General features: G+C 40.0%; 1 protein-coding gene across 1 annotated transcript in view; it reads left to right on the top strand.

Annotated features, from left to right (window-relative positions):
- The window catches only part of ZNF217 (zinc finger protein 217), a 27698-nt gene extending 13310 nt beyond the window's left edge, over positions 1 to 14388 (top strand). Inside the window, exons 2-6 of the mRNA XM_009326757.1 lie at positions 298 to 2084; positions 4314 to 4439; positions 5294 to 6886; positions 10548 to 10676; positions 12272 to 14388. Of these exons, the coding sequence (XP_009325032.1) occupies positions 686 to 2084; positions 4314 to 4439; positions 5294 to 6886; positions 10548 to 10657 (3228 nt within the window). The 5' untranslated portion in view covers positions 298 to 685 and the 3' untranslated portion in view covers positions 10658 to 10676; positions 12272 to 14388. The remainder of the gene's footprint in view (positions 1 to 297; positions 2085 to 4313; positions 4440 to 5293; positions 6887 to 10547; positions 10677 to 12271) is intronic.
- Positions 14389 to 24779: the final 10391 nt, after the last annotated feature.

Genomic DNA, 24779 nt, shown 5'->3' with positions numbered 1-24779 from the left:
GGGTAAGAGTAGGTTTAGAATAGATAGTAGACAAAGTATTGCTTTTATATAGCAATCTTAATACAGAAGCCCAGCTAATGGAATACAGGGATCTTCAAGACCATACTATTTCAACTGCGGTGGGTAGAAGTGACCAGAGTGTCTTCTAGCTGTCCCTCATTGACTATTTATTAAAAGTATGCCTTCTGTGTTCAAAAGCATTCCATAGTTCTCTAGCCCTAATGTTTTCATTATTTGGGAGACAATACCTTCCTTTTCTTTTGAAAAGTCTGACTGACTATTTTCTTTCTTCTCCAGGTGCTGGAGTTCTTTGTGGCACTGAACTTGTCCTTGAGTGTATTTTGCCCAGTGCAACTATTTGACGTGCTTGTACAAAAAAACTAAGTGCAACTGACTGTTTCTACCAACTTGAAAAATCAGAAGAAATAGTTTGAAAAAACCTCATTCCGTCACTGAGACAACCGATGGATATATTTTGTGATGTGTGAACACAGATACAAATGAAAAAGAAATAATTTTTTGCTTGTGGAAAAAAATCTTTTTCCTGGCAGCGGTCTTTTAGTTTAGCAGACTTGTAAGCACATGTTGGAGAACTTTACAAGTGTCCTTATTGTGATCAGTGAGCATCCCCAAAGAACTGAAACCTTACATTAAAACACGTAATAGGGAACAGAACATAGGAAACATGCCAACTCAGCCTCTCTTGGCATACATGGATGGACCGGATGGAATAGCCAGTACTGTTGGTGCACAGATGGAGAATAATGATGCCTCAATGACAATAAAAGGAACAAACACAATTTCTTACAAAAGCTTGCAAGAAAAGTTTCTCATGCAAGCTGAGGGATGCATGCCTCTGGACTGCATGTTTTGTGATGAGACTTTTAAACATCCTGAAGAACTTGGTAAGCATGTTTTAACTCAGCATAGGCCCACTCTTTGTGAACCAGCTGTCCTGCGTGTTGAAGCAGAGTATCTTAGTCCTCTAGATAAATGTCAAGTAAGAACAAATTTGCCTTCACCAAACAATGAAAAGGACAGTGAAGAACTTAGTTGTGAAGTGTGTGGACAAACATTTGATGAGGCTTTTGATGTTGAGGCACACATGAAAAAGCATAAAGATTCTTTCACGTATTGGTGTAATGTATGTGGAAGAAGATTTAAAGAGCCGTGGTTCCTCAAAAATCACATGAGAACACATACTGGAAAGCCTGGTTCTAGAAACAAGCACCAACAAGGTTCTGAAAGCCCCATAACAATAAATGAGGTGGTACAGGAGCATGTAACTGAAAATGTAACGTCACCTTACAAAATTTGTATGGTTTGTGGTTTCCTATTTCTCAATAAAGAGACTCTAATTGAGCACAGTAAAGTGCACACCAAAGAATCAGTACCCAGTGGTGAAAGCCCCCAAATGACTGGTGAACCGAATGCAGAAGAAACGTCTCAAAGAGAGGAATTTTTGCGATTCTTGAACTTAAGGCCAAACTTGGTTCCAGAAAATGACAAATCACAAAAACCTGTGAAATGGATAGCTGAACTAGATCCTTTCAACACATATCAAGCATGGCAGCTGGCTACCAAAGGTAAAGTTGCAGTTGGCCATGGCCAAATTAAAGAACCAGGGCAAGAAGGAAGTACAGACAATGATGATTCATCTTCTGATAAAGAAGAACTCGGTGAAATTTGGAATGCAAATAAAGGTAGTCAGACTGAAACTACAGGGAAGTCAAAAGTAAATAAAAACAGCAGTTATACAGGGAATGGTAACTTATCCCAAGACAAACTGAAACATCCCAGCGGTGAAGTGCCTTCTATGGAGATGGATTCTAAATTGTCGCAGAACAAAGAGAAACCAACACACTGTTCAGAGTGTGGTAAAGCCTTCAGAACATACCACCAGCTAGTCCTTCATTCCAGAGTACATAAGAGAGACAGGCGGACCGACGGAGAGACTTCAGCTGCTTCGAGGACATGCTGTGGTGATATAATTGCAAGTCTGGATGAAAATGGAGCAGGAGAACGAATAGAAGGAGGCTCTGAAGATGGATCTGAAGATGGGCTTCCGGAAACACTTAATTTAGGTGAGTAGCATTTTGAGCACATAAGTTTCAAATAGCTGTTACTGTAGTGTTTCGGAACTCTTTAGAGCCAAAGAATGCATCTCGCCTCTCTCAGTTATCTTTTCAAAACTTGGCCAGAGATGTGAAATGTTATGGTGGGGGAAGGGGAAAAGAGAAAAATGGGAGGGGAAAGAAAGGCTCTGACACTGCCATTTTGAGATCTTTGAAGTTGTGTTGGGCCTTCTTGCAGTTATGATTTGGGTTACTGGAATCATTGAAATACTTTGAATAACAATCAGTCTAGGAAAAGTCACTGTTTACTTATCCCTTCTCTTTCTCTCTCTGTCTCTCATACCCGCAACAGCAAGATTCTTAGTTTTACTGGATGCTTTTGAGTGTTGCATATCTCTTCTCGTCCAGCACATGTTTTTACAAATAGTATTTCTGAAGAAATCATTGCAGTTGTCACTTTTTTCTCCTGCGTATTTTAAGAAAGGGCAGAAAATGTCCAGTGCTCAATACCAGCAGTTGTTAAGATCCTGAGAAGTAAAAAATAATTCCAAACTACTTCTATCAAACTGCAGGTTGTATGTTTCTTTTGAACGATGTGTAACTTGAAAGCCTAAATGTTAGAACCAGCAATTTTAAATTAGTTGCATAAGGACATGCATGCAGGCTATTAATATGTGGACATCATGTATGTAAAAGAGGTGTATATTTTAACTCCTCTTCCTTGAAGGGTTGCTAACAGTTCTCTTTTTGACAGAGTAGGTGGGCTCAATCTGTATGTTACCCAGGATTAATTCTGCATCTCACTGTGTCTTAGAAAAACAAATGATACTGAATGATTCCTTAATTGAAAAATATTGCATGTTTGGGAATAGCAAAAACTCTTCTAGCTAATCTAGCACTCTTGTGTGTGATATGCTTTGAGTCTGCATTTAAAGAACAGACACTTGCGTAATCTCAAGAAAAGACACAACGTACAGAATGTCTTGGCACACACGACTCACTTTTCCATTTCTGGTAATGTGCAGCCCTTTATTTTGCCTCCAGTAACAAAGGAATGGAATTATTACCTAATGTTAACTTGCTGTTTTGTTTCTCAATGTCTTATCCTAAACTACAGCAGCTTTCATTGTGAGATGCTGAGTCATGCTTATTGAGACATTATCTGTTTGTTTAAAACAGCTATGGTTTGTCTTAGCCGTAGTTTAGCCATACTTAGCATTTCCAGTATAGAAGCTTTCCAACACGTAGGAACTTTGGAGAACCGTTTTAAGCTATCTATTACGTATCTAACATCTTAGTCAAGCAAGACATCTCCTTCCTTTTCTTTCCACTGTAGCTTTCTAGTGAGCTTTGGTTTGGTTATTTTACTGAAGTTGTCTTGATGTTTTTTCAATTCAACCTGCCAAAGAAATCATGTTGATTTGAATGGCGTATTGTGTGTAGGCTTTCTCCCCTTTCTTGTTAGACATTCTGCTGTCCTTGCCGCCCTCCAGTGGTAACTATTGCTGCTTACACTTGAGTGGAACCAGGTTCTAATGTGTGAATTTGTTCCTTGAATACGTTTCACAAAATAGCAATCCCTGTCACTTTCCTACTCCCATATTTGTCAAAGCTTAAGCATTAATGCTTCTAGTGAAAGAAGATTACTCATTAAATCTAAGGATGTTGTTATACAGGCACAAAGCTCCATTGATTAGCACAGAAATAATAATATTATTACAATTAATAAGAATATCCATCTTCCTCCCCGCCTTCCCTCCCCAAAACACCTTCCTGTGTTTTGCCATGGTGCACAGAGCAGGTTTACCATCTGAATCATCATGCTCACACTTACTAGTTCAAGTACTCCCTTTAATAAAAGAATACAGTTTATAACCTGTATGAATTTTTGAGATGGGCCATTCTCCATCAAGTTCCTGTAGGTCAGGAAAGATAACTTTTTTTACGTCTTTGAGACCTAGCTTGGCATCTTGTTTGTTCTCTGGGGCTTCTTCGTTACAGTCACTAACGGCAGTGTTACCTGACACAGACAGAAACCTTTTTAACTCTTTTGCTCTTTGATTACTAAGTGTGCAGCAGTACAGAACAAAAGATGCTTGTAGACTGTAGGAGTTGACAACAGTTCATCATTCTGTGTTTTTTCCTTAAAAAAGACAGTTAAGATAGTTAATGATAGTTTTAAATGAGACTCCAAATTTGCATTTGCTCTTCATAATATAGCTATATTTTCTCCCAAAGATAAAAATGAAGATGGTTTGGAAAGAGCAAAAGTTAAAAACCTTGGAGCCTCCAGAGAATGCAGCTATTGTGGAAAGTATTTTCGCTCAAATTATTACCTCAATATTCATCTCAGAACTCATACAGGTAAATGGGCTTCACCTTTGTGGGAGGGGAAGGAAGTCTGCTGAATCCAGTTGGATGGAATGTTTGGTTTTGCTTAAGAAAAACAGAAGTTGCCTTCAAAATTACTGATATTAAGAACAAAGTTTTCTCTAATGCTTAAAAAAAATTCCAATTGAAATTTCTTAGAAGGAATTAATTATTTACATAAGTGTAAATCTTTTTGAATAGGGTAATTACATTAAGTACTGTTAAGAATAGAATATATTTTAAAACTTCCTGCTTTTAGCAGTCTAGCAAAAAGTTGGTGGTTTTTTTGTTGTTTTGTTTGTTTGTTTTAAAAGCCTATTTCCCAAGTACCAAGCTAATTGTCTGCCAGTTGCTGCTACCTGGGAAAAAGCTGTGTCTATTTTTCAGTTCAACTTTTTGTTTTCCATAGCCAGGCAAACTTTCTACTTCTGTTAATGTATGTCCCTGTTTCTTTTGAAACAGCTCTATTTATAGATGAACTGTAACATTTGTGTTGTTGAATAGCATACTTGTGGTATGATCAAGGGCTACAAATTGTTGGGAGTTGACCCACAGCTATACTTCTTACGTATCTCTGCCAAACATATTGTCAGCTACCATCTCCATACATAGCCAACGTGTGGAAAATATCTTCATCGTAGCCAGAAGATGTCACTGTAGTTAGTAAAAGCAGTAAGATGTAGTTGTTTAAATGATTTAGATGACTTTGAGAATTATGAGTATGTGGAAGGGGAAAGAACAATCTATTTTACTGCTTTGCAGTCTACATTATTCCCTTGTCTTTAATTGTATTCAAGACTTCAAATCAAATTGTATCAAACTTATTTACCGATAAAACTGTGTTTCAGGTGAAAAACCGTACAAATGTGAATTCTGTGAGTATGCAGCAGCACAGAAAACTTCACTGAGGTATCATTTAGAGAGGCATCACAAGGACAAGCAAGCTGATAGCGCAGCAGACGTGAAAAGTGACAGCAAAGTCTCATTACAGAGTCAGGAGACGGAGCTCTTGCTGGCTGCTGATGGTGCTCAAGAAACCAAAAATTCGAAGAGGCTTTTTGATTGTGCCAAAGATGCTGAGGGCTGCCCACCTGTCAAGCAGCAAAAGGAAGTTCTGGCCTTGAACAATGCAATAGGCAGCACAGTCCTTTTAAAAATGAAAAATAATTCTAGGGAATTGAACAAAGGTTCCGTTTGTAACAATTCAAATCAAATACATGAGAATGTGTCCACTCCTTACCCGGAAAAACTAAAGGCTGAGAAGGAAATGAAGGAAGCTCAGCCCAGTGTTCCTCATAAAAGAGAGAGAGGGGCTTCTGTGACATCAGAGGGAGATGACGTCCAGTATGTTTGTGCTTTAAAGGATGGAAAAAATGTGAATGATGTGCGAGAGTGCACTGAAAACTACAAACGCAAACCTGTGGTGGACTCTCAAGAAAAGCCCTTGAACTTATCTATTGGGACTTCACAAGAATGTTCAGTGGTTTCAACTAGAGGCCTACTAGCACCCAGCACCTGTGCATTTTGTAGTTACAGAACATTTTACCCGGAAGTCCTAATGATGCACCAGAGGCTGATGCACAAATACAATCCTGACACCGTTAACAAAAATGGCTATAGAAACAAGGCTCTAGCTAAAGCCAGGCGCACTGGATGCCCTCCAGCTCTGCTTGGTAAAGATGTGCTTCCTCTGTCTTTTAATTCTAATAAAAGTAAGGCTTCCCCATCTACACAGCAAAAACTGTTGCAAACGGGGAAAGCTAAACAGTGTCACCCTCCACAGAACAAAGTCCCTCTCTTTTCAGTGGCTGACTCAAGCAGCACAGCCCCAAGTAACCTCAAGTTTCATAAACAGCAAAGTAATATTGGAGCTCAGGCAAATAACTATAGACAACCTCAGCAAGAAATGCACTCCAGTTCCAGTATCTCTCCAGTAGTGGACAGAGTAAAAAGATCTGAACCTAAAGTAAAAGCTCTAAGTGTCCCAGTGTCTCAGTCTGGTCTAGTAAGCAGCAGTATGAATGGGGCTCTCGACTCTCACCTAAACGAATCTGCCTGGTCTTGTCATCGAGGAAGAGACTATCTTTGTAGTAAATCTGTGAGCAATGTAAATCTAGACTATGGTGAAACGTCTTCTAAACGAATGAAACCTAATCTGTTAGCTGTTGAACATACTGACTCTCCAATGGCTAATTACAGAAGATACGAAATGAGCAGATTTCGTGTTGCAAACAGATATGCAAATCTGCTACCTCAGGAATGTTCTCGCACCAAACCTGCATCCTCTGTTTTGCCAACCAAACAAGGGCTTCTGAATTCAGACGATGTTGATCCTCCTAATGTATTGACTGTTCTCAAACCTTATGAGCCATATAGCTCTGGATCACTTTACAGTTCTTGCGGATCTAGCAATGGCCAAGTAACCAGCTCTACAGTAGAAGGTACTGTATCTCCTTCCTATTTAAATGTCTTACACCATTAGAAAGGAAGGTGAATGCAATATAAATAAGTGTGTACCCACCCTGAAACTGAGAAAATAAAGCTGCACTTAGCATTTCACCAAGTCCAGTCAGTGCTTCGATTATAAATTTAAAATTCAGGTTCAGCAAACTCCTGGCTTGGGGAATTAGGCAGGAAGGTCTGAATTTGAAAGAGGGATTTAAAGTTCCTCAAATTCCTTCCTCCCCCCTGCCATGGGTCTCTGATAGCAAACATGTATTGTTTGCTCATCAGAGCACTCCAGACATGTGAACTAAGCCAGGATATGGAATGAGCCTTTCTGCTTAATATACAAGAAGTCTTGGACCACCTGGAATATAAATAAAACCTCTTACAAAACCCCCTAAACCTGTCATGTACAATTGTTCCCTTCAATTGCAGAAAAGGATGTATTACAAATCATAAACCTATGATTTAATTCTTACTCCTCTGTTCTTCAATGGGTTTTTATAATGTTTAGTTTTTAGTAGGAACAGAATACTTTGTTAAGACAACATACTTCTGCTGTTCTAATTATGGTGTCTCATTGCACTAAGTAGTAATGCTTTGTAGAAAATTCTGGGCCTAGCAGAGATAAATGTTTTGTGATGTATTTGGAAAACTTGGGTACTTTTATAGAATACATGCTTTTTGTCTTTCGTTCTTAGTCAGCATTTTCAAAACTTAGCGGGAGGCCAAGATTAAAAGGTACTAGGTGATATTTAAGCAGTTGTCTGACTATTTGTAGAAGATGGTAGTTATGACTTTGAGCTGAGGTCAGTATGGACTTAGCTATAAAAATAGAATTTTGAAATGAAGATCCTATTATAAAAATGAATAGTGTGTATGTGCTGTGTAGTCTTAAAGTCTCTGCTAAGTTCTTAAACTCTGAATGCTCCCATTCTCAGGAAGCAGCAAGATTATTCTTCTGAAGTATTCTGGGTTCATAACAAGCAGGGTTATGTTACCTTAGGTCAGAGCAAACTGCAAAATAGTAAATCTGCATTTAGTTATGTGGCAAAAAATGTATTCGCTAACTCTTCTGGTTTTTGTTTGCTTGTTTTAAGGTTGTGGGCTTCATGAATATTCAGGCTTGCTAGTGTGTTATGGAAGGATGAAGGAAAGTGTTACAGTTCTGTTTCCAGTCTGGGTAGGGAGTGGATAAAGGAAAAGCCAGCATCACAGTTGACTTCACTGAAGTGGCTGTGAAATGGAGTTAATTCCTGGTTTCATGAAGAGCGTTGTCTGTGTACCATGAACTGTACCATGAATTGCAATGAGGAATGTAAAATGGGCTCTAGGTTATGCATAGAATGCAGAGGGATGGGCACAAGGACAAATGTTGTTGCTGTCTTTTGATTCCCAGTGATCTGAGAAAATGAAATACCTACAGGGTTTTTTTCTGAGCACAGAAGTCATTCATGCAGTTGTGGTATTTACAGCGCTTTACAAGACTTTTTTTTTTTTTTTTTTAATTAACGGTTGGTAGTAGCTAAGAGCTTCATGTGTGATCTCAACATTTGGTGGAAGACATGACTGTCCTTAAGGACTAAACTATGCTAATTTGCACTGACCGAGGCTTCATGGCATTGCTATCTGTTGAGCAGATACACTCTGGGTTTTGAGGGATTTCTCTTGATTGTTGTATAAAACCCTATTAATTTTCATGAAAACAGGAAGGGGAAAGTTGTAGTACATTGGGGATAGGGAAATTTTCTTGTTTTGCCAGTAGTCTTAGTGAGGTTAGCCTATTGAAGTAGCAGTTGATGCAATGTTATTTTTAAGCAATGACTTCACTGGAATCCACCTTGTTCTTCTTTTGAAAGCTCCACCTGTCTGCCAGAAAAATCTGTGGTAGGCTTTTCTTCCTCTTCTTTGGTACAAGCTTGGAGACAGTAGCCTGTAGCCAAGAACTTTCTACTGTTTCTTGTTATTTAGAGTTCTCAAAACTATGGCTGCAACTAATTTGACTGTATTGTTGTCATGGAAATAGAGATTTCATCGTTTGTTTCACAGTGCTGTCTCAGGGCAAGAAAAGCAACTTTGTATGGCTGTTACCTACATTGGAAAGACTTGTGAGACAAGACCCCCTCTGTGGGTTTTCTTAGCAACTTCAGTAAGAGCCCTGTGCAATAAAATGTAGACTTTTAAGGCTGATTTCCTAGTTTTCCAACCATTCTGCTCAGAAGTACCCAACCCAAACTTTGACAGTTGTTTGAGAGGGTGGAGAGTAGCAGAGAGGCAAACTTCTCAGTATTAATGTGGGTGGAGACAATGAAGACGAACGTTTCTGCGAATTTTTTTTTTGTTAAAAAGCTGAAGTACAACTGTTTGTCTAAGAGTTGCAACTCCTCAGAGATGTATTTTGTAAGATACCATATGCAAAGTACTGCAGGTGTAGACCTGCAGGTTTGTGTAGTCTTTTTATTGAACTCTGGTGATACTATAAAACATGATGTCAAAACCTTTTTTTAAGGGCCTGTGTGCCTTGTGGCAACATTATTTAGGTCCTATGAACATGTTGTGTCGCATGTTAAATGCTGGATCAAGTTGTCACGAGAATATGTTCCACTTGGCAAACTTGATTAAAGCATGATGCCTTCCGTTATTGCTTGTAAGCTCTGCCATTCTGTGTTGCCCTGAAGAGACAGAAACATTCTGAAACCACTCAGTTTATGTTATTTTCAAATTAGTTGCCTTTGCAATGGCAACATGCTATCAAGGATAACCTGTTGGCTGATTGATCTGGCAGAGGCTGCAAATTAAAGACAATTGCTCATGACACACTCCAACGGCTTTGTAGATTCTGTTGAAATATTAATTTAGCTTTGCCATTTTAATTTAATTAAAGCTTGCTAGGTTTTTTCAGTGCTGCATTTAAAGCTTTCGTGGAATATGGATGGCAGTTGGGCTTTTTGTATCCTGTGGGAGTAATGATTCTTGACTTTTTTCCTTAATTTTATGAGTGTTTTTGACTGCTTGCTTAAGCTAATAAGACAATATGGAACAGGCATTGATTTCATATATATAAATCTGAATTAATGGTCTCAGATAAACATGAAATTACCTGCATACTAGACTGAAAATTGCTTAACAAAGGTCTTCAAGTAAATATGTATTAACACTCTTTAAAGTGTCACAATTGCGATATAATCTATGATGGCAGTAATGTAGTATACATGTTTTTCCTTTCAAATACGCATGTTCAAAAATTCAATTTTCAAGCATACAGAAACTGGATATGTAGGCATCATGCTACAGAATGTACTGCAGCACTTAAACCTTCTTAAAATGAAGCCTGCTGTATGATGAGTTAAGCAAAGATACTTTCTTGCAAATGAGCAAAATCTGGAGAGGTGGACGTCATGTGTATACAGCTTAAAGCAAAGTTGTTAAATTAATATTTGTCATTTCTCTTGTATTTGTTCTGGATACTGAATTTCATGTAATCTTTTAATAGGACTAGAGATATCTTGTCTTGAGCCCTGCTTGTGAGATGATTTGTGGTAGCATCTGTGGTGTTCTGGGATTCTGGATGCTAACGTAGACCTGCTCACAATTGAATGTCTGACCAGTTAGATTAGCAGGAAATAATTCTAATGCCTCTAAATTTATTTTTGTCAGGAAAGAGATCGGTGTCGTACCAACACTTATCTAGCAGCGTGCTACAAAAGCGAAGTTACGAAAGTTTCATTGGTAATGCACACTTTCGTCCAAGTGACAAGAAGACTTGATCATTTACTTCAAGAAAAGGTAAACAAACCTTTTGAACTAATTGTTACTTCAATGTTGCATTATGTACTCATAACATCAAGGGTTGCTGTGTAGCAGCATACCTCATAAGAGGTTATGAAAGTCTGAACCAGCACAGCTGAAAATACCAAATACTCTTAGGAAGTGAACCGAATCATAGAATCATAGAATCAATAAGGTTGGAAGAGACCTCCAAGATCATCAAGTCCAACCGTCAACCCAACACCACCATGCCTACTAAACCATAGAATCATAGAATCATTAAGGTTGGAAGAGACCTCCAAGATCGAGTCCAACCGTCAACCCAACACCACCATGCCCACTAAACCATGTCCCTAAGTGCCTCATCTACCCGTTAGAATCATAGAATCATAGAATCAGTCCCTAAGTGCCTCATCTACCCGTCTTTTAAATACTTCCAGGGATGGTGACTCAACCACTTCCCTGGGAAGCAAATGCTGGTGTAGCAGCACTAGTTACTATGAATAGTGGTAATGGCTTGCATAAAAAGTACATAGAAGCTCCTTTTCTAAAAGAAATGGAAGGGCTAACAATAGGGAGATATATTAATTAGTTACAATACCTGTGGGCAGTGTTCAACAAAAGGGCTTTCCCCTTAAGTCAGTACATGGGGGTGGGGGAACATAGTGTGGAGAACTAGAAATGAGAGGAAGTGCCTGTTATCATAGTTCATGAATCCTATGAAAGGTTATGTTGGTTAGTCCTTCCTGAAAATGTAGACATTACTCATTTTACGACTTCTGAAGATTGCGAGGATTGCCTCAAACAAGAAGACTCTTTCTGGTGGATTATTTCATAGAGAAGTAAGGGTTTCCTGATAGCTCCTTGACAGTTTATCTTTGTGTACTGGAGAGGTTGTTCCAAATAGTTTTTCCTTTGTTTGACTGCGGGGTGGGTATAGCCTCTTAGGGAAACAGGTCAAGTGAAAAGAACTGGTGTTCTGAATTCCTGTGCTTCATCTCTTCAGTTCTGTAGCTGTATCTCAGAACTTAACGACCCCATTGTGTTTGCAACATTCTTAGCTCCTAAGGAGATAAGTACTCTATAAGACTATAAATAAATATGTCTGTCTGCTTTTTTCAAATGCAGAGCTACAGATAATTTTCCTCATTCAAATTTAAGGAGATATGTCTTGAATGCTATAGCACCTGGACCAGCATGCGCTATTCTATTGAAAGATTTTACATATCTGGGGAGCAGAGCTATCTGACATCTAGTTGACAGCTTTTAAAATACTTTGCTTTGTTTCTTGATATTCTTCTAATCTTACTGCTTTTACTGTCCCCCTACTAAGCATATTTTTGTCTAGTTCTGCTTTTTTAAGCTAAATCAATTTCCTGCCTGTATTTCTTCTTGGGGCTTGAGTGTCTTCAAAACTAGACTTGACTGCCAGCTTTTATTTGGCAAATAGAAGACTCAGACCTTATATGGCAATATCAATTTCTAAATACACTTATGAAAGGGTGCGGAAGAAATTCCCTTTTATGTTTTAAAGATACTCCTCGCAACAAAAAATGTGTTGTACTATTTTCTAGTTGTATAACACAAAACTTTTTTTTTCTTTTTTCCGCTAGGTCTAAGGACACAAGTGCATGTTCTATGGAGTTATAACTGCAGTTCATCCCTTGAGGAAAATTGAATGGTGAAAGCTACTGAACTAAGCTGTGATTGTACTGTATATAAAAACACTACAGTTTTATGATACTGGTTCTGTTAACATTTTGTACCAAATAGCCATAAAAAGTAGTCTAAACAATTGGGTTATGAAGGTGTGTGGAGAATGTATATCTTGACATTGACTTTTGAGTATTTTTCATTAGAATTAATTGACCAAATATTAGGTAGGAATTATATTTTTACATACTTGAGCGCTGCTGAAGAGTTTCTCTTGGAAAGAATATATAATCATTGCACCTCAGGTAAACTGTAAATATTGAAGTTGAAATCCTGTTGGCTTAATGCTCCTTTTTCATAAAGGTGAAAGTTTCTCATCTGTTTTTTCTGTTGAACTATGTTAGTTTTTTAAAACAACTTCCAAATAAACTGTCTGAAACTGTCCAGTTTATAAATGTTGTGAACATCAAAGCAGTGGTGCTGACGTGATGCTGATCTGCCTTGTATATGTTAGGACCATAATGTGTTGGAGGGATCTGTTTTCCCTGGGGTTGTTTCCAGCATATTTTTAAATGCAAGGATGAGGCAATACTTGACACTTGGATTTCAGTGTGGTGTTCCCGAAATACGGTTGGATTTTTCTCTTGGCATTGGTAGCTGTTCTTCAAAGAAGCCTCTTAAATGAACATCTGTACCAACACACAAACTTTTACAGCAGAAAATACCTAGGACTTGCATAAGAAACGATACTAATCTAAATGTTTCAAATGTTTAGTTTTGTACTAAACTCAATACAGTTACATTTAGAGGAAAACTACTTTGCACCTTTGTCCAAACTGTAAAGTCACAAACAAACAGACTTGCAATACGAATATGGGATCTACAGACTTCAGAAGGGATGTGGCTATGGTGTAGCCTGCTTGACTGTGCTTGGAAGCTTCTTGATGTCGAGTTTTAGCATCTACTGGGTGTTTAAAATAAGTGAGAAATAACCTGTAAATGGGAGAATATCTCCTTTTATTTTTTTGTGAAGACAACAAGAGTTTTTTCTAATGCACATGCAGTTTAATTTTTGTAAAGGGAAGATGGCCAGTTACCAGCCAGTAAAGCAGAATTGTTGCATATTTTGACTTGCGTTCCTAGTTGCTTCTCATAAAGCCTGTAGTTAAGAGTTAATTTCTGTACCTGGCTTTGACTTCCATATATTTTAGTAAAACAAAAAATGAAAAATTTTGCACTGTTCATTTTGCTCTCTTCCCTCATACAGCAAATGTAAAATAGCAAAGCCTAGAAACTCTTGTTTTTTCATTATGCAACTTGAGATGTTCCAGTTGTATGTCTTAGTTCCTGTATATGGGACCTATTTTTAACGTCTCTGTAAACTGGCGATGTAATGAAGTGCTGTGTATCAGGAAATTGTACACTATTTACCTTTTTTCCTGTTCATAAGCTGAGCCATATGTACATAATCTAGATTTTTGTTTTCCTAGTTTTGCACTTTTATAGCCTATTTTTTGAAGATGAATTCACTTGGAAAATGGTTAATCTATTTTTTTGCGTGATCTTTCAATGAGTCTTATAGAATGCATGCTGTAACTATCATCTGTGTACCTTACGGGGTTCTGTGATTAAAATGTACGGGGCTGGTTTTTAAGATGTTTCAGCAGACAGACCTAAGAATTGTTTGTTTTTAATCTCCCTTTATGCTGGTACAGTTTCCCTCAAGGCTTTTTTTGGTAGGTATCTTGGGGTTGGAATGGAAAAATGAACACGACGACTTTCATGGCAGCACAGCCCTGTACTTCAGAATACACTTTGCCCATCAGTATTAACTATTGGGATACTACTGGTTTTGTATGTTTCTTTGGAAATAACAGTGCATATATAGAGGTACAAATTGTTGATTTTCTTGTTTTGTTTATGTATTTATTTCATTCCATTTTGTTTTATTTTAATTGTTGAAACCGGAAGTCATCAAGCAGTAGGCACACATTACTCATTTAATTTATGATGTATTTCACTTTAGTTGAGTATATTATTACATGTGGATGTAAATATAGACTTGGTGTTTTGCAAAGCTGGTTTCTGTGTCTTGCTTTTAAAGCTTAAAATGAGTTGCCTGGAATTTCATATTCACTCGAACTTTCGTCATACTTGCACCGCTGGGGAAGGAGGAAGAAGGAGAACCTGCCAATAACCAAAACCAAATTCATGCCCCGTTCAGTTGCTTATATGAATATACTGAGTCACTTCCCAGAAAATCCCTCTGAAGAGGAAAACTCTTAAAATACTGAAGAAACCTTTTGTTTCTTTCAGTTATTTTCCTTCAAGAAAGGAAATTGAGTCATTGTATGCATTCTTTCTGGTAATAAAATTATGAGGGGAGCATGGATATTTTTTGCGTGTGTGAGAGGCTTCAGAACTTGTATAGGCTTAAACTATCTTTGAAAGCAAATATGTTCTGAAAAATTTCTAGGTCTGATGTGTTCTTGGAACTCGACTGAGCTGCCAGATCTCACCAACACCTCTGACCATATCTCAAAACTAGATTATGAGCTTGGAAGACAGCTAGAAAAGACCTGTCAAAGGCAACTCATCCTCGAGAGGAAGGGAGCTCCTCAGATGAGATCCCCGATGTAAATCAACTGCATTTAAGGGCACTTACATGAGTGACCACAGCCTCATTGACATCACAGGTTAAGCTTTTGATTCCTATGCTAGGCTGGCACTTGTTGCCTGACGAGGTTTGTAGAAGTAGGTTAGACTTGTTTCTTGACTTAAGTGAAGCTTTTATTCTCCCCAACAGCCCTGCTTTTAAAGTGGGAGCGGAGCTTAAGAACAAAATGATGTGATGTGCGGATCTGTCGCTTGCTCTGTAAACAGCGAGTTCTTGCAGTGCCTGTGGTGCAGAAATGAGGGGTCTTGGAGTCTTGCTACTGAAGACGTTCAGCTGGGCTTAGGGTAGCATGGCTATCAAGAAATTTCTGTGCACTGCTGAATGACAACGTGGTTAGACAGGGTACAAGAAGTAAGTGTGAGCTTTGCAAGTCATCCTTGCTATTAACCATGGCTTTGGTGCCTCTTGGGAGCACTAAGGGTCCTTCTGTTTGCCTTTAGTAGTTTCAGATAAGCTAGACTGACTTAGAGACAACAGATGTGTATTCCAGTGACTTTAGGTATCATATTTAGGTGCCTACATTGCCATACCAATTTGTGAGCTATGCAAACTGTTGAATTAAAAGTCAAATTAAAAAGGCAAATCTCACTAAGTGACTGAGAGGGAGGTGTTAAAGGCACAGAACCAGTACAAGGTTATTCAACTGAAGATTGAGAAGTCTTTTTGGCTTCGAGTCTCTTGCATCTTCAAACAGTGTGTGATTTTTGGAGGTGGGTTTTTTCAGTCTTACCATGTCTGTTTTGTCATATAATTGGTTTCTCAGTTGTGAGCTACATTAATACTGCTAAAATTTTGTTCCCCGCTATTCCTTTGTTATTCCCAGCCTAAGTTGGGTTAATTGAAAGATTGAGACTCTCTTCAGGGGGGGAAGGCCAAAACAAAACAAATTGAGCCAGTGAATAAATCCAAGGTGTCTTCACTGTTGGTGTCGATAAAGCTGCTCTAGTTGAGGGGTTGGTGAGATGTGCTCCTGGCTCCACGGTCTCTGTGGTTTCTACCCGCCTCATGCCAACGAAGCCCTGTGGTAACTGGCTTGCATAACGATCTGCAGCGTGCCAGGTTCTGTTTGTTGCCTCCAAGCAGCTTATCAGAGGGCTTAAAGTACTGTCTAAAAAGCTGGAAGGCGACTAAAATACAGTGTTTCTCTACAGTGACTGTAGCCGTTCCGATCAGCATTATAAACAGTTGTTTGAGGGATCCTCTTCCTCTGCTTTTACTGAATTGCCAGTTAAGATACGTAGTCAGACTACTGTATGTCTTGAAATTACAAGAAGCAACACTCATTTTCTCTGACAAGGTAGATCTAACACTAAGTCACAAAACAGTTTCTTCTTCCCCTTTGTGAAAGAGGAAAATATGCAAGTGCGTTACTGAGCAGATTTCTCTGTTCATTTGCACACACTTAAGAAAAGTGCATTTAATTAGGATTAGCAAGTCTCTAAATCGCAGATGGTTCTCATGGGAAAAAATAGTTATGAGTGCATTCATGACATTAAAATCAGTACATTTAATTCAATTTCATCTTAATATTAATTCATAACATCTAAAGTAGTAGTTCCTACAGAAGATATTCATATGATTTGGGATTACTGGGGAAAATGAGATCTAGCATTTCCAAACATGCTACAGCTTGATTACCATGTGTAATTATGCAGATTGAGTAACTACATGCTAATTACAAGTGCCCATTTTGACATGTATTGTTATCTGTAACAAGGGTCGGTTATGTGATAGGCAGTTTTATTTAGTTTGGAGTTCATTATTGATAGATCCTGAGTCCAGTACTGGGTCATACGTGAAACATTGCAAAAATCAGTAGCTATTAGTAGCTGTTGGTGTGTGACTCCAGAGACACCAGCCTGCTGGGTCGAGCACGGTATTACAAAACAAGAAATGCCCTGGTTTAACACTTTTCAGACTGCCACGTTGGCCTCCGTTCTGACCACAGATCTGTAAGTGTGCCACCTCTTTCTTTGAAGAGTTAAATGTAAAGGTGAGGTATCTTCCCAGATCCTCTGTTCTTGATTTTGTTATTGGCTCTAGTTGAACTGAGCCTGACCTGCTTAGGGCAGATACAGCAGCTTCATGCTCCTGTATGTGTTTGTACGAAAGCAAAGTAACATACTTAGCTCTGGACCAAGCTGCATCTTTCTGCAGGATAACGAAGCTTGGAACTGGGGGACTCTGGATTTTGGTAACACCGTTCCCTTTTTAGAAGTTTCCTCCCTTTGTTTCCCTAGCTCCCTACATGCAAAATACCATCGCTGTTGGCTTCCAGGCTGAGCTGGGCTCCGCAGCCTCCAGAAGCTCATCGCTTCTGCTGTTTTGACACTTCACAAATGTCTCTCAGCTTCTGCAAGACAGGGAAAGGTTGTTGGGTGGAGCACTTCTAAAAACAGCCATCGTTGCTCCTCTTGCTTGCTCTTCTTAATGGTGGAAGCTCTAGGGTGGACAAAGGGGTGGCTCTCAACAGCATTGTGATCAAGAGATGATGCGGAAAAGGCAATCCAGCATCGTGTTTCCTCCTCCTAGAGAGAGTTTAGAGCGTGTTTGGGCATTAGATGGCAGTGTTAGCAAAGAAGAGCCACCTGGAACAAGCTAAAGGAAGAGATGAGCCGTCAGGAGACAGCAGCTTGCGATGCTGAAGGTGCTATACATCTTAAGACCAAGTTTACTTTAGATTCATAAGTTAATTAGCAATTGCATAAAAGCAGATAAAAATAAAACAAACACAGAGCTGCCCCAGAACAGACCATACGTGCAGAAAGATGTTGACCTATTTAAATAATCTGTGTAGCAGAAATCACAATATAACTAGAAAACTTCACTGACAAGTGGGATGAACCAAAGGAAGTCTGTAGGTACAGAAACGTTATCTCTGATTTTCTCTTCTCACCCTATCGATATTTACTGAAATGTGTTGCTACAGAGAAGATTTAGTGTGCAGTTTAGCTGCTGGCTACCGTTATTTTTGACTGCTCAAGATCTTATGATTAATTAAATGATACATTTTGTAATGTGGCACCCATCACTATGAGACAGACATTTCTCCGAGTGAATCTTAGGTACAAAATTATTTGCATGAGCAAATCTGGTCTAATAAATGACTATGGAACACTTCGGCATTTAAAACTCATTTTTCCACATATAAAATATTTTCATTAATCCTCTATGAAAGTCATGATCTAATTACTGATTTTTCGTCTTGTTGAATAATTACTTGCAAAGAACCTTTCTGCGATTTCATCCCTCCATCTTTGGTGCAGTTTATTGGAACAAGTGGGAAGTGGTGAACGGGAGGAGCTGGCGTTACCTGTGTCAGCTGGGGAAACAACAGACTGCCTGGTTTTCTGATAATTCTGGAAAATCGGGCAGGAGTTTTCACTTAAAGCAAAAAATGCCCCCCCTTTTCAATTAGAAAAAGCTCACATTTTGTCATGAAATGTTATTTCAGTTTAGGGTACTTCTGGATTTGTGTTATATATATATATATATATATAAAATGTTCTCAAAAATCTAATTAAACATTGCTAAATAAAGTAATTCTGAGCAAACCGAATGAAATTTTAATGTCAAAGTTAAGCATAAATAGTTAAGGAAAAGAGAAGGTCAGAACAACTGAGCAAAATTAGAATTAATTCAGAAATACATTTTTACCAAATTTGCATTTTTTCCTCCTCTGTTCTTCCAACTACCTCTCACCAAAACCTGCAGAAACTCCCCCGGTTTTCAGCCAGCAGGCCAAGGTATTTCGTACAGCTCAGGTTTCCGTTCTCCGTTAAACAAGGAGAAATGGCTCTGCGCTTCAGTTATCTTTGTTGTCCAGCTAACATGTTTTCCAGGCTCAATTTTTTGGTAAACTTTCATGCAAATAACACCTTAACTGATACACCTTCCCACTGCGCTTCTCAATGTTAGCGGCGTTCATTCGCTCTATGCGTTCCACAAAGTGGGATCAGGATGAGATTTGGCACTTCTTAATTTCTGTTCCTTTTTGATTTACCTTCAGCATTGTGTTTGGGTTTGTATTGCTTGTCTTCCTCCCTCTGCTTGAGGTTAAAAGGTAATTGAACTCAACATTTCTATTCAAATTGGGTCTTGTAAAAGTCTCTCTTAGCAGAACCTAAATCTGGGCCTCTGACATTTTGACAGAATCTGTTTTCAGGTTGAAAAATTTCTTTCCCGATAAGAATTTTGGTTGTTTTCCTGTTTGACTCCAGAAGCCTGAGCTGATCATCTTTAAAGCATTAGCACAATTGCTTACAGATGGACTTTAAAAAAAAAAAAAAAAAAAATTATTTCCCCCTTCTCTAACCTGGCATTATTGCTGTTTTCCTAAGCTCAGGGGCTTCTCATTTTGTTAATTTAACCTGAGCGTATTCTAGGATGAGTTTATCCAGAGCTATTGATATTTCATTAGTTACTTCAGAAAAACAAGCAAGCAAAATTCTTAAACACTTCTAATGTTGTTCAGTTCTTGTCAACTAAATGGGAATCCTTGAATATCCTGGTGCAAATAAATGTTTTGGATTTGGTTTTGGTTCTGGCTTTTGGGTTTTTTTACTTGTCAGTGATTTTTGGAATTATAAAGCCAGGACTCAAGATACTTTAATCACACCTGAATTGCACCACACCACTGAACTGCATGCTCAAAAAGCCAGATTCAGTGAATTTCGTTCTGAAGGCTTTAAAAATAAAGACCAGTGATAGTCTACCAGCAAAAAGGACTTTTTGGTGGAGAGCCAGCTCTGGTAACTGAGGAACTGTAGCTATACTTGCATCTTTATAAATTAAAGTTGAGTATTAACATAAAACTGGCATCAATTTAAAAAAAAACAAACCTATTTCATATTTAAGGCATATTTCTCTGGGCAATTTTTCTTTTATGTAATTTAATGTTTCCTTTGCAGTAGCACCTGAAATGTCCAACCTCAACATTTCAAAGGTGGCGTTCATCACTACATCTATACAAATTCCCTAAATACGTTACAGCCATAGAAGCACCATTCTACCAGCAAAAGTATGTCTCTTCCGTATTAAAAATGTTGTAAATACCTTTCAAGTGCCAGTACCATTGCAACAAATATTTTCAGCGTGTAGCCAGTCTTCGTTTCCCAAATGCTCTTGTTAGTGTTGAGGTTTATCTGATCGTCTCTGCAAGAAGCCTCCTCCTCCCTCACTAGGGCCCTTTACACGTGTGATGCACTTGATATTTTAGGGACTTAGGTGTCTTTTGCGGGACAATCAGAGGAGGCATCAAAGGGCTTAGCCCAGATTACTGTTTGGGCTGCAGAAAACTCGTTTCTGCCAAAGCCCTAAATTTTACAAAATGGAGTGGTCTGGACCTTGCTCCAGAAGACTGCAGTGATCCGATGTGCAGAGAAAAAATAAAGGCAGTATATTTGAACTGTGTTTCCCCAAAGCACAGCTTGGTTAAGAACTCCTTTAGGGCATGCAGCTGATGTTTAAGGTACCGCACAGTCCCAGGGCAGCGGGGAGCTGGGTACCTACCGAGAGCTCTCACCCCGTTTTGTGCCTTCTTTACCCTACCACCGTATCCTCATATTGACTGAATCCCATATGAGCACACCCCTTTTCCTGCTTACTCATTTATGGTGCCGAGTGCGCTGCTGACCATCAAAACCAGGGCAGATGAGCAGACATCATTCGAGGAGGGCCCTGTCCAGTCCTCGTGTACACGTAGCCTAAATCTGGCAGTTACTTCGTGTGGTTATTTCTACCTGCCATGATAAAAGTCTGGCCCTGTGCAAGACTGCCAACACCAGCACACTCCCGCTCCCCGTGTGAACTGGTGGATGGAGGAGGAGAGGATCTCCCAGCTCGTTGCCCTGGGTGGCGTAAGTGCGGGCTGCAGGGGTGTCTGTGTGTGCTGCATCCCGGGAGGGTCGCCATCATCATCCTCAGGGCCTCGACTCCTTCCCGTGAACAAGGAAAGATCTTCCCAGTAATGTACAGCCTGAACTTTTATACTCCGTTTTGGTTTGTTTTTCTTGTGATATTTGTTACCTCTCTTTCCATAAGGACAGCCTGAGGTCTGGAGCCCAGTTAAAAGCTCAGTTTGCTCCAGAATTGCCTCTGAGCTGGGGCTGAGGAGTGGGTGTGAGCCAGGAACAGATGCTGAGGGTATGTAAGGTTGCCTTTTGTTCCTCTAAACTTTTGTTTTCCTGACCATAAATCTTCCTAATAAGCTGCCCTGAGTGACATAAACCCCTCAAGCCGCTGTGCGGGGTGCGATGTGCTCAGCAGCCATGCCCCAGACTGACTCAGAAACGCGGGGCATCAGCTGTGTACAAACTCCCGGGAAAGCTCAGTGTGTGCCCAGGCGTAAGCAATGGCCCCACGCGGAGATGTCCCCGGCCCGGCTAACCCCTCGCTCATGGAGGGGATCGGGGTGGTGACCGGGGCTGTCTGTGAAGGGCAGCCAGCTCGGGTGGCACTTTTGCGCTTTTTAAATTTCAGAGTAAACCTTGGGTCCTTCCCATTTTGTGGTGTCTCAGGAAGGTGAGTCAGATAACCCCATGGCAAACCCCAGCCCCTGGTCCCAGGGTCTCCTCTCCTACCTCCCACAGGCCTGGTGATGTCCCACCTGAAGTCCTTTGTACCATGACCTTGGTGCCCTTCTGGAGCTAATCGATCTCTCCTTAGTACCCGGGCTTCACTGTCAGACCAGCTATTTAAATTGTAAAACATTCAGCAAAGACAGACAGAATTAAATTTATTCCTGAGTTGTTGAATAATGTAATATTCGTGTTGTACATAAAAGAATCACAAACCACCCAGCCTGATTTTCCTATGAAAACATTTAACTTTTATTAAATCAAGACAGTTTTAAGGAGCAGCAAAAAATGAAAGCAAAAACAGTTGAACTAGCTTTCAAAGTTGCCCTGTAGCCAAAACATCCATCTGAGAAGCTGAAGGGTTGATTTTATTTGTTTGTTTGTTCTGTTGGAGTGTATCACCAATAATTAAAAAAAAAAAAAAAAAAAAAAAGATGCAAGTTCAAACCCTTGGAATAAATTAGAGCAGTCTCTTAAGCCTGCTGAGAGCTGCCTGCAGCTGGTTTGGCAGTCTCCATCAATATAGGAACGCTGCAGCATGGGTAGGCGTTTGATCCTGCCCAGCCCCGGTGCTGCCCAGCCGGCTGGACCCAGGGCTCCGGGGTAGACGGGACAGGGCTCCTTGCAGACCGTGGTCCCTTACGGGGTGGCGTGGGCCGGCAGTCGTGTGCAAGGGCACGAGGTGGAAACACGCTCAAGCGGCGCATGTATTGCTGCTTTATGGAGTCATTAAAATATTTGGTGTCAATGCCTGTGCGCCTTGCAGGTGAGACTCCCTTCAGGCCAGGATTTGGCCCTGTACCTATAAAACATGCCTAACCCATTAACTATTCTTCCCAGGAAAGTGGCAGAGGACCCTGCGTGCTGGAGTTAAGTCAGAAAGGCTAGACAAAGCCCTGGGGAGCGGTCTGCGGGGAACAAACCTGTATTGGCAGACAGCAAGATAAATTGGATGATCTAATAGTCCTTTTCCATCTCTAAGTTTTATGATTCATTTGTTATTTTAGCCATCTATATATATATTTTATTTTACCCTAGAGGAGTTTCTTGAAATGTGTGCAATATATTCCTTGGAAAAAAAAAAAAATCACTTTTAAAAAAATCACTTTAAAAAAAAAAAGTCAGTGTTGCAGGATCCAAGGCACTGTCTCCTAAGTGTATTCGCTAACGAACTGCCCGGCATGTGGAAGTTGAAGGGTGGCTCGTGCAGGTCAGCCGTGGGTCTGTGTGGGTGTGGGATGGTCACACCAAGGAGCGGGTGGAGGGGTGATGATGTGTGGAGCCTTTCGCCGGCTTTGGGGCTGCGCGTTGGGGGGGGGTGGCTGAAGGAGGGACGGGTGCTGCCTTGGGGGCCCCTGTCCTCCATGCCAGGCTGGACAGACCCCGAGGGGGGCTTGGGAAAGGCAGGTGATTTGGAGGAAATCCGAGGAGAAGGGTGATGGCAGGGTGGGGGGACACATCCTGCGCTTCCCTCCCCTCTGAGTGGGGCCAACTGCCCTCTCCTTCAGTCACCGGGGAGCGCGTGGAGGGGACAGAAAGGCTGGCAGCAGCATGGGGAGGATGCTCTGCCCTCAGGACCACGGCTGCCCGCTGGCCGGGCTGTCTGGAGATGGGCTCTGCAGCTCATCGTGCGTTTTATCATGGCGAGGAGGAGCAGTGGCAATTAAATATGGCTAATAGGTGATACCGTACCCATCAAAATTTAATGAGTACAAGTCTCAGGAATCTCTGCCATGGAGAGCTTTGACTCATCGGCAGTAAATAACCCATCACGGCCAGGGCGGCATCGGCGTGTGCTGACGCAGTCGGGCGCGTGACACATCACCCCGCTCAGGGGGGACGTTACGGGGGACGAGGGAGTGCTTAGGGAAACTAAGTGTTAAACAGAGCCATCCGTCTGAGGTGGAGCACTTGAGAGAAGGGTGTTTGGTATCTCAATCATGCCTGGTTTATGGCTAGCGAGCCTTGAATTTGTGTGACAGCAGCCCAATGCCTCGCTGTAGATTACCCCATAAATAACCCAGGCATGGAGTGGTCAGAGGAGCCAGATGAGGGAAAGAAAAAGATCTGTAGAAACAAATGCAGGGTGGTGTACTTGGATTTTTTTTTTTTTCTTTTTCTTATTTTAAGTGATTATTATGTAGGGGAAGGGAGGCTGCTAGAAATCGTTCGAGAGTTTTACTGAAACAGGCGCATTCCTGTGGTTTTTTTTTTTTGAACTCCCACAGCCTCTCCAGGTCAGTCTTTTTCTTTCTCTGCGGAGAAAGAAAGTGGAAAAAAAGAAAGAAAGAAAGAAAAAAAAAGCCCACACAAAAATCAATCCATCAAATGTCATTACAGATTTATTAAGCCTGATGTAGAAAGACTTTTAACAGTAACATCTTCAGAAAGCATAAAAAGAGCACTTCTGTTCAGTCTTGTGCTTTGAAAATCTAAATATATTTTTATCATATAAATAATTCTTTTCATGTTTTAAGTGCATCTGTTTTTTTTTCCTTTTCAAATTTCCATTTTACAATTGGCCAAAACTGAAGTCTGCATTGACTGAAATGAAGCCATTTGCAAAGCTAATGATGTTGTGAAGCATGTCTATGGTGAACCATATCAGCTAGATTTCAGAAAGGTAGTTCAATGAGTGCAGCATTAAAATGAGGGACAGCCTCCAGCAAAATCATAATTGAACACACCCAAGTCCTTAATGTCTGCAGTTGGGTTTCCTGATGCAAATTACGATAACATTTCAGATGTGAGCAGTCGCTTTCCAATAGCTGCAGTGGAAAAGAGACATTTTATGCCACAAAGGAAAGAATTACCATGTTTAAAAATGTAAATAATATATGTATAGAAACCTTTTTTATGGAAATGAGGCATTCAGGATTATGTGAACAGTTTGGGCTATTTTTTTTCCTTTTAAACACAACAGATAAAGATGTGTGATCTATTATTCAGGGCTTTAATTACAGTTCTAAAACTGCGGTGATTTTATTAAAAAAAAATCCCTGGGCATAAAAAGTAATGTTTTCTGTGGTAAAGTTGAGGGATTTTTTTTTTTTTTTACACAGTGAATTTACCATGGTAAAAATACAGAACAAAAAATCACCGTTAATAGACCTCAATGCTGCAAAATCATACACAGAAATACATCTTAAATGCATTGGAATACAGTCATCTTCCTGTAAATCAGAAAAGGCCTTAGATAAATAGGTTTGACCT

This window comes from Pygoscelis adeliae, unplaced genomic scaffold, assembly GCF_000699105.1.
Source record: "Pygoscelis adeliae isolate BGI_AS28 unplaced genomic scaffold, ASM69910v1 Scaffold286, whole genome shotgun sequence".
NCBI lineage: Eukaryota > Metazoa > Chordata > Aves > Sphenisciformes > Spheniscidae > Pygoscelis > Pygoscelis adeliae.
Note: the sequence above shows the minus strand (reverse complement) of the source record. Positions and strands in the feature narration are given on the sequence as shown.